We start from the raw sequence: 10180 nt of genomic DNA on the forward strand, positions 1-10180 counted from the left end.
CATTTACTCTGAAATTCTTAAGCTAACTGCAAAATTTTAAGCAAGTAATACATCAAAGGTTTCATTTTTTGTTGACACTTAATACACAGGATACACTCTATGCTAGAATACAAGTAACTTATAATACATGTAACCTCACACAAATTTCTAGGTGCACCCACTGTCTGAACTTAAGTGTACAAAAGTGCATATGTGTCAAGTGTTTTGAGCACTGCATACAATGTGTTTCCTCTACTTACTTGTTTTTATTTATTTGATTAAACAGGATGTGACCGCTTCTACGACAACATCAAGATGATGCTCGGCTCCTACCCCAGTATCTGGTGGAAGATCTGCTGGAAGGTCATCACTCCAGTGGTCCTCCTTGTAAGCACTCCTCTACTCGACTGTTTTTGCTGCTTAGTGTGCATCTATATGAAATATTTGTGTGTGTTGTAGAAGTGAGCTTGGAAAGGAATAAGATTTGCCGTAGAACCAGCATAAAGCTCACTGTCTCCTAAAAGAGTTAAGAGAGTGCTGTATGTAAAGATTCTCAACCAGAACCCTCATGGTATGACCTGGAAACTCTGCAGTCTCTTGAAGTTGAGTGTAACTGTGCACCTCTGCCTGATGGATTATGTAGAAATTCTCTGCCAAAACCTTGCACTAAGCAGGACTGCAGTTCCATAAATGGTCACTAGTTGGCATGCCAACCATATCTTGCAATTGGAAAATACATGTAGTCTCTTGAAGTTGAGTCCTATATATACATAAAGAAATATCATATAGAAATTCACCTAAACTCTGTGGTAAACTGAATACTGCAGTTCGATCAATGGCTGCAAGGTGGCATAGTTGCATGGTGTCATGAGTCTAACTGTACATCTCCACCCCTGCAGGGCATCCTCCTGTTCACAATGGTGAACCACAGCCCGGTGACCTACGGGAAGTACGAGTACCCCGGCTGGGCGGACAGTCTGGGCTGGCTCATGGCCATGGCCTCCGTGGTCAACATCCCCGTCTTCGCCATTATCGCGCTCGTCCAGGCCAAGGGAACCTTCATGGAGGTGAGTTGAGGAACTTGATGTTGAACTTGAAGCTGGCAATTGCTCTTGGACAGTAATGACAGTTGGGGATTTGCATGAGCTCCTGGGCATTTTCTAAATTCTAGAAAAAAAATTGCAAGGGGAAGCATTGCCAGTGCATGGTCAGGGGGCGGAATACCGTGTTGTTGTTTGGGTACTGTACAATAGACTAACCCCATAGCCCTGCCTAAATCCATCGAAATGTAGAATAAAAAGATAGAGATGCAAATATTTGACGGACATGCAATCGCTCTCTCATTGGTCGAACCGCTAATTGCCATGCTTTCATTGGTTGAACTGCTAATTGTGTTGGACAGTCTAGTCCCCTGACTCGGAGACAAGTATAGAGAAAGGTAGTGCAATGCCCTGTTATTGGTTCAACCGTTAGATAAGAGTGTAAATTGCCCTTGTCCGCAAAAACTTAAAGAACCGAAAAGTCTACACATGTCTACATATTACCTTCAGAAATGTATATTGTTTTGATTCTACACACATACGTTGTACCTTGTAACTGGACGCTTAACCGTTGATGTTTTACCTTACAGCGGCTGCGCGCTGTTACCCAGCCAACAGCTGAGTGGGGCCCCGCCCTCAACCGCGACCGTGATCTGGACCTGAGCGAGCCCGAGTTGAACGAGAAGGGCGTTCCCGTGATCGACATCGTTCCAACGAAGGACGAAGAGAAGATTGACCTCTCCAAGTCAATGGAGAGAATTAGTACTGTTTAATTTGCGCTCGGAGATCATTGTCATTTTGTTTTGGCAAATGAGTGGGGGTGGTGTATTTAAATTTATAATGTTGTTAGCCCTTCAGGAAACTGTCTTAAATCTTCTTTAACTGCCCCATAACCAAGCCAAAGGCAGCTGAATTTACGTTGATATATCCCTAGGAATAAAAGTATGTATATTTTGTCATACAATACGAAGATTTGTGTTTTCCTAGGACGCACTCTTTTGTGTAAAGACCTCATTAAGTGTACAAACTTCAATCATTTGTAGTGTTCACTTCCACTTAGTGCAATTATTGTAGTCAACCTTCCTTACTCTCTTGGGTTATTATTAGTGGTGCGGATCGGTCCGGCCGGACCGGTTCCGGACTTGTAAAACGTTTAGGTTCAAGTCCAAAAAAACCTAAACGTCTGGAAACAAGTCCGGACTTGAAAAAAAATTCTCTCACTCATACACACCTTTTTGTTTTAAACCATCTTAAACCTTCCTTAAATCGTGAAATTTGTACTAGAAAAATATTAAAACATTGCTGTTTTTGTGTTTATAACTGAACTTTTGTGTTAATTACTGACTGTATATAATTCCGTATATATAGTTTTCAAATTACATGTAAAATATCTGCCAATATGCAATTTTACATGTAACACGAAAAAATATTCCAAAATTATTGTTCAGGTCCGGACTTTCAAGTCCGGACCTGAACCTAAACCTCTGGACTCGAGTCCGAACCTAAACCTAAACTTGGGTTTAGATCCACACCACTAGTTATTATACAGCAATGCAATTATATTTAAGATCCTTTGGCAACCAGTTGTCAGGTTACAAAGAAATGGGACCCAATAGTATATGTCTATTTGACAGGATAAGAATAGTATTAGCCATTTTGAAGAGTAGTTCCACTGCTTTTGTATCTCAAAAGGAAAAGAATGTAGATGCCTTGCTACATTTGTGAAATTTTGTACCCATGTACCTATAGAAAAAAGAATATACCGGTAGTCATGATGTAAAATGCATCTTGCCTTCTAAGAGCTATTATAGCACTTCAATGCTGGCTGCTGTTTAGAAAATAAATAACAGTGGGCTTCTGTGTATCTTGAAACCAATGCAGGTGTCCTGAAAACACCCATAAATTCTGAGATAAATTTTGTTGTGTAAATTTTAGGCTGATTTTGATCGTGAGGGACTTTTTTTGGTCAGTAATATTTGGTAATCATATGGCATAATCAACCATTTTCACATTTCCAACAAAATACCTGGCATGGTATAAAAAAAAATCAGCAATGCAAAGCAAATACATTTGATTGTGTAAAAAAGGTATGTTAAGATATAATAGAAGTGGCCAAAGAATTTGTTAGATTCTACTTTTTTCTTCAGTTTTATGCAGATAAATATATGCCAAAAAGGCTGAATTTGGCCATTTGTACAAAGCTTGTTGCACATAGCAGTATTGTTGTATTTTTCAATTGTGATTTTTTTGTTTTTTTTTACGTCCTTTTTTTTCTTTGAAATTGTATAGGGAAGCGTTTGAAAAGAGGTTTCTTTATTGTCATGTTCTCAATCAAATTGAGTTAGAAATTAGCGTAAGATCTTGGGTGGAAGGTCTCAAAGTTTGAGTACCGTACTGATGTCTTATACATATGCTGCTGTGCAGGTATTTTTATACTTGATGAATATGATACAGTGGTTCGCTTTCACGTAAATCTGTTATGTAGCCAGATAAATCTAAACCGTATAATCCAGGTTAAATTCATATTTAAATTGCAGTTCACTCATACAGTTTTGTATATTATGCTCTTTCTTATATTGGATCAAAAAAGGAATATACTTATTACACCTCTTATACTAGTATCTTACAAAGGAAAATGTTGTATGTATCACTGTTTAGCTTTCAATACTTTGAAGTTTTGATGTATTTATTGAGGACTTAGTCTTCGCATCTTTGTTAATGTCTATTATTATAAGCTTTCAACTTTTTGCATATGCATCTTTGTTAATGTCTATTATTATAAGCTTTGAAGTTTTTGCGTACTTTGTATAGTCACTGCAGAGCCCGGGAACATAAAAGACAATCCTGCAATAGAGATCAGCGATGTTGTGGACAACGTACCATCATTTAAAGTGCCTACAGTAACATAGAGAAGCTCCTTGTTATTGTAAATTGACACGTGAAGTAAGGCCACACATTACAGTAGCTTGTTTATCAGATACTTTGTTTTTTCGCTAAAGGAAAAATTGGAAAAAAAGTTAAAATCCAATAACTAAATCGAAACTTGAACATGATAAAAATTTTTGAAAACTTTGCAACTACATCGAAACTTGAACATCTGAAAATTTTTGAAAACTTTTGGAACCCTTGCTCCTGCAAACTGGCAAAAAAATAAGTTCCTCTTTCAACAGGTTGCTAAATTTGTGTGGTCTTTACAATACTGCACAACCATTTTCTCCTGTGCTTTGTAAATTGTATACTGCAAACTAGTCAAGACCTCAAATTGTACAATCGTCTCCTTATGGCTTACTGTATTGTACAACTGTGAGCTTTCAACATAGGCTTACCATTTTCTAAAACGTGCTATCCTGACGTTGTTTTACAAAGGAATGCACTTTTTGAAGATGATAGCTTCTAATAACCACATTGGTTATATCTGGTGTCTATGGTGTGTGCTGTGTACATCTTTTAGCTGCTTTGCTGGACTCTGCTATTTAAACTTCTGGGGGACCAAGTAGTTTTGGGGACACATGTAAGAGTAGCTTAAATCTTGCCAGTTGACAGCTCTGCAGGCACTGAATAAACCATTCTTTACCAATGGAACTTACATGTCTCTGTTTTGTTCTTTATATGAATGAACGAAAGACCTCAATAGCACGTTTCTGCTCAGTGGCTTATAAGCTAAGTACAATGTACAGGTAATGGTGATAAAACCGTGGAATAATTACAGTGATATTAAAAACGTGATATTCTACTACATCTAAAGGCTAATTAATACTGTTATGTGCAGGTTCAGCTCCTTCTCGCTTCTTGATACAGTTGTAGAAGTATGAACATCTGGAGCCTCTAATACATTTAGTGTTTGATTCCCAGTGCAGTTAGTTTTATTTGTTAACCCCCCGCCCCCATTCTGGTTTGGTCCAGTCTTCTGGGGAGGGGCACATAGGCTGTGTTATTACAATGAGGTTTCAATCAGACTTTCGAATGAGGGTAGGTATTGCAAAAACTCCTCGGAAAAACAAAGAACAAGGTCTTTGGAACTCTCTTGGAAATCAGTCTTTCTTTTGGCTGAAGAGACTACCCATAGTTATATCTTCATTAGGCCATGTTGATTTGGACCCTCAAACCGGTGCGAGCGTGGGAGTAGAAATAGCTGCCTTCATTATGAAATCTACGTGGTCAGGAAGGTTGAACAAAACTTAACTAGCAAAGTATTGTATACCGAAATATAGATTTTTCGTTTCTGTTTTTTCAAAACTTCTTCTTTGACTTTGGAATTGACTTTGACATTCTTCGACATTAGTATCCATATTCCGAAATTTCTGTCTGCAATTTACAGCATGTATTTTCTCATTTTGCAGCTACTTTTTACGATTTACAGTATGACCGAAAACCTTTTTTTGGAAACGTACGAAAATTGATACGTGGGCGTATGTCAGCCATAAAATAAAAACAATTGGGCCTTACCTGTATCGCAACATACAGACGTTTTTCCCTTATTTGGACAAGCAAATTCGTCATCACGATCTGGACCAATCAGCATTAAGGTTGTAAAGACGTCAGGATGTATCTTGCACACCGCTCAAAAGCCCCGCCTAACGGCTCAAAGTGTAATTGCAGGAAGACCCGAACTGCTTCGCGGAATCGGGAGTTTAATTGCGATTTTACCTTCAGACATCTGCTTGGAGATTACGGTCCTGTGACAAAAATGAAACAAGGTTTAGAAAATGAAGTGTAAATGGTACTTAAATGCCATATAGTAATTCATTTCTATACCTTTTTAGTAACTATCTTAAAATCATTGCATTTACTTTTGCGTAACAGTTATATTCAATCAATTAACGCCTTACGAACGTCCGTTTACTTGTGTAGTGTCATAAAGTTGTTCTAATTGTTCTGACGCTATTCTGACGTCACAGGTCTAGAGCATAGCGACCGTGTTAGGAAAACTCTGTTCTTAGTACGGCTTGGGTACAGACGTACTCTGTCACTGGGAAAATTGTGTCAAGCTGTCTTGTGAAGAATCACTCACAAAACATGACGAAATCTGTCAAAAAAACGTCCTCGTGGGCCAGTTCTCGCAAGGAGATGCCCAAGAAGATGTGCAAGAAGTTGCTCGGTGCGGACCCGAACCTTGGATGGAAGCTGGGCGGAGAGCTGGTCATCAAACGGCTGTTGGGCTCGGATGTCGTCCCGGTGTCCTGCCCCGAAGACTCGGCATGCTTCGACCTCGGCACCATCCTGGTGAAAGATCCCCAGTCGCTGACCGCCAAGGCCGCCCACCGTCACACAACTCTCCGGGCGATCGGCACCGTCCAAGACATGAGCGTGAGCGCGCCGGCTAACCTGCGGACGATCCTCACCCCCAAGGCCGACCAGAACTGGGAGGCTCCTCCCTCGGGCTTTCCGTGGACCCACACGATCGGGAACGAGCGCGATGGCGAGAGGAAGAGGTTCTACGTCAAGGTGGGAAGCGTCGACAAGGAGGTGGTCCACCTGACTCTCAAGAAGGGTGACCTACGTCTTCAAATGAACAACAACGGCGACTTGAGGAAATCTAAGGCTGTGTACGTCGTCACGGAGGCTTTCTACGCCAGCAGTCTGAAAGTTGAGGTGACGGTGGACGATCGCCAGGGGCCGTTCTTGACGGAAGACAAGATCCTGATAGGATTCCGGTACCAGAAGTTCAAACTGTCCAAGACTGGCGTGGTCGGACCGGAACTGTCTACAAATATCAGGAGAAATAGGTGAGCCCAAAGTCTTAATTCTTCCGCAAAAGCCATAAACAATAAGCGAGTATAATAAACAATATCTATTTCTGTCAACATTGACTTGGTTCTCGATAGAAGCATATGACTGATGGAATATTTGAAAGAATTATGTTTATACCAGCACATGAAACAGACATAGCTGTTGAGTTCTTTTATCAAAGTTTTCAGTGCGCCATGTATAGATTTGTTTGTAGGATGATTTTAAAAGTATGTTCGAGAGATATACGGAACTGTTGATGTTCTAGAACATTACATACATAATCTCTGTTGCGTTCCACGAAATAAGCGCTGGAGTAATGCTTTCCATTCATTTCAATGAATCTTTCACATGTTGAACCAACTGACATTTTGCTACATCTATGTTACTCACAGGGAAGCCCACCTTTTTGTGAAGACCAGTTACGCCGAGAGAGTAAAGAAGCCTGTGAACGCTGCCGAGCTAAGAAAACCTCCAAACACGTCCACGGACCTGAGCCCCAAAGCGTCTCTACCAGGTTAGTAATTACAAAAAAACAGAGCCAGTTTCGTAATCTTGATGATCGTAGTTAGTACAGAAAGCAAAACTAGGCTACTATATAACGTTACTAGTGTCATTTTCTATACTTCTTGAATACAGGAATCAGGGGTGCCAAAGAATACATACGAATTTTACGGAATACATACGAATTTTACGGAATACATACGATCCATTACTAGAAACATACGATCCGTACGGAATACATATGATCCATTACGCAGAAACATACGATCCGTACGGAATACGTACGATCCATTACGCGGAATACATACGATCCTTACGGAATACATACGATCCTTACGGAATACATACGATCCTTACTAATTTGGAGTAATGTGCCTGGATCACGTGACACCGGTGGCAAATTCAAGATGGCTGACTCGGGATAACCAGTTCTTCGTACGATATCTTGCCTTTTAAGAGCTTAATAATGGCGTATCCCATCTGGCTAACCTCTAAAAATCTCAAGCTGCACTAAATTAAGACTGATGTAGGCTTAGACCAACTAGGAGGACCATACAAAGCTAGATTCGGTGCTAGCGTGATGGCCAGCAAATTAGTAAGGATCGTATGTATTCCGCGTAATGGATCGTACGTATTCCGTACGGATCGTATGTTTCTGCGTAATGGATCGTATGTATTCCGTACGGATCGTATGTTTCTAGTAATGGATCGTATGTATTCCGTAAAATTCGTATGTATTCTGTAAAATTCGTATGTATTCTTTGGCACCCCTGGGAATAAGAGACCTTTTGGCTGTGATACCATGTTTTGTTGCATCAATTCTTGTTATAACGGTTATAGTCTCAATTGTGAAAATAAAGTCATCTTGTACATTTTACGTTACACGTTTGCCGAACTTGTATTCTTAAATTTTTCGCGCTCTCGCATTGTACTTGAAGTCTGCTGATGATTTGATCCTTAAACTATTTGCTGTGGTCCAAATGAAACAAAAACGCAATGTCTTCTTTGTTTATAACTCAGGCATGGCGGAAGATGAAGCCGACCGAAAGTCTATCCCTGTCACAAAGGACGGGTCCGAGGAATCCTGGGTAAGCGCAGTGAGTGACGTCACAGAAAAGAACGACAGGTGTCAGATGGTGGACTTGGATCAGGAGCAGGAGGGGGCAAAAGGTGAGACGTCATAGATTTAAACAGACATGATTGGTAGAATTTCTAATTAAATCAAAGCTTAGTGACTTTTCTTAGTAAAGGAACGTAACCAAAGGCATTAATTCATGGCGAAGTAGTAGCTGAGAAAGATACACAGCATTTACAACATGTTCAGATAGATTAATACTACGGAATGAAGCATCCATGCCATGATATTTAGCTGATTTCAACACAAAAATTATGACTATACATATGCATCAATGCACAAGAACTTGCTACATTTTACGTATTTTCTTTATATTGTATCAAACGGAAATAACAATTTCTGTTCTGCCGGTTAGGCAATATTTTAGTGAACTCCTTTGTAATACCCTTTGGCTGGTTGGGTGGCCTCAGCTGTACTTTTTTTACAGCCAAATAAATAAATCAAATCATGAAATGAAATTTGCTTGTGTTACTGTTTTAACACAGGACAGAAACGGAGCTCTGAGATTGCGGCAGCAGGGGACGCCGGTCAGGTGGAGGAGGCTCAGTGTCGAGTAGGCTGAGACTACAAGAGCCACCATTATGAATTTTCATGAGCTTGCTTATCATATAAGCTTTATATTTGAGTTCTCAATATAGAAAATAATATTGCCGGTTATCACGATAAGCCAAAAATTTCTTAGGATCTTTGTAAATAATATGATATTCGTGTACAGAGCTACACATTGATACATGTCTGAGAAAAGTGATAAAGGGCAGTTAGACCTTGTCCAACTTGCGTGAAAGACACCTTTTGAGATAATTGTATAACAGAAGAAAGGCGAAAGGATCTGAAAAAAATGTTCGCAAAGTTTTTTTTCTTGTTTTAAGAACTGCTGTTGAATTTTCGGCCGCATGACTGCTGAATAAACGTTTGAAGATCCTGAAACAAAAGTTTTTTTCCACAGTTTGGAACCGTTCTTATAGTTTCAAGATATGAAAACAAAACAAACAAAAAACTTTTTGATAAAAAATTGATCGGAAAGGTTTTTCTTGTTAACTTAAGAACTGTCACAGTGGTTGAACTATTGAGCGTAAAACTTTTCAAGATTATAAAACGACCGTGGTCGCAGTTGTTTCAACAGTTTTGTATAGTTTTGAAATCCGATAAAAGGTATCAAAAAGTTATGAAATAAAGATCACACATGATGTATGTTATGTGTTACAGGTGTGGAGTCAATTATTTCGTTTAAGTAAGTACCGGGATCAAACTACATACGCAAGTCCTGTACCAGTGTACCAGTACCGTTTCATGGCAGAAAACGTCGACAGTTTGACACAGGCTGTTTAAACTAAATGCAATAAACATTAAAAAAAAGATTAAACAAAAGCGACGCTACTAGTAATAGATTCTAGAACACAGTGATTCTGAGGTAAATACCTATGCGAAAGATTTTACGGGGAAAAAAGATTGACCCTGATAGCTTCCGGAAAACTTTTTAGTCATGGCCTCTTGGGTAAGTTTCCGAAAAAAAACTGACAATATTTAGGAAGTATACAGTTCTGACCTATTTCTCTCAACATAGTGACGCGGGCTATCGTACGTTGGTTTGGATAGGACGGACCCCCGCTTTCTGTCTGAGAATATTCTTGACTGAAAATTGTAAAAACATGGAAACCTCAATTACACGTAAGCTTAAGTTTGTAATCAACAGTTCCACATCCATTCAAAAAGTAAGAATTCAGAGGCGTTTATCAAACCAACGATGAAAAAAAGTTAAGAATTACAGACATACGGTAGCCTACCTAGCTTCAAG

At 39.5% G+C, this 10180-nt stretch overlaps 2 protein-coding genes and 1 long non-coding RNA gene across 3 annotated transcripts in view; 2 read left to right on the plus strand and 1 right to left on the minus strand.

Moving 5' to 3' along the window:
- LOC136436409 (sodium- and chloride-dependent glycine transporter 1-like) overlaps window positions 1–4601 on the plus strand; it is a 35504-nt gene extending 30903 nt beyond the window's left edge. The window contains exons 12-14 of the mRNA XM_066430375.1: window positions 266–366; window positions 879–1046; window positions 1610–4601. Of these exons, the coding sequence (XP_066286472.1) occupies window positions 266–366; window positions 879–1046; window positions 1610–1792 (452 nt within the window). The 3' untranslated portion in view covers window positions 1793–4601. The remainder of the gene's footprint in view (window positions 1–265; window positions 367–878; window positions 1047–1609) is intronic.
- LOC136436415 (uncharacterized) lies at window positions 4385–6209 on the minus strand. The gene is made up of 2 exons (XR_010756041.1): window positions 6132–6209; window positions 4385–5695 (listed from the first exon to the last, which is right to left on the minus strand). It is a non-coding gene; the product is annotated as an uncharacterized lncRNA (long non-coding RNA).
- LOC136436411 (uncharacterized protein C11orf42-like) lies at window positions 5691–9579 on the plus strand. The gene is made up of 4 exons (XM_066430387.1): window positions 5691–6745; window positions 7142–7263; window positions 8271–8420; window positions 8871–9579. The coding sequence occupies exons 1-4, from the start codon at window positions 6036–6038 to the stop codon at window positions 8945–8947; spliced, it is 1059 nt and encodes a 352-aa protein (XP_066286484.1). The 5' UTR covers window positions 5691–6035; the 3' UTR covers window positions 8948–9579.
- Window positions 9580–10180: the final 601 nt, after the last annotated feature.

Source organism: Branchiostoma lanceolatum, chromosome 6 (assembly GCF_035083965.1).
Source record: "Branchiostoma lanceolatum isolate klBraLanc5 chromosome 6, klBraLanc5.hap2, whole genome shotgun sequence".
In the NCBI taxonomy this organism is placed as follows: Eukaryota; Metazoa; Chordata; class Leptocardii; order Amphioxiformes; family Branchiostomatidae; genus Branchiostoma; species Branchiostoma lanceolatum.

What these genes read in the sequence shown, in the direction of transcription:
- LOC136436411 (XM_066430387.1), top strand. Translation starts at nt 6,036, where the DNA reads ATGACGAAATCTGTCAAAAAAACGTCCTCGTGGGCCAGTTCTCGCAAG. An exon ending in ACAAATATCAGGAGAAATAG is followed by an intron (nt 6,746 to 7,141) that starts GTGAGCCCAAAG and finishes TGTTACTCACAG; the next exon opens with GGAAGCCCACCTTTTTGTGA. An exon ending in CCCCAAAGCGTCTCTACCAG is followed by an intron (nt 7,264 to 8,270) that starts GTTAGTAATTAC and finishes TTTATAACTCAG; the next exon opens with GCATGGCGGAAGATGAAGCC.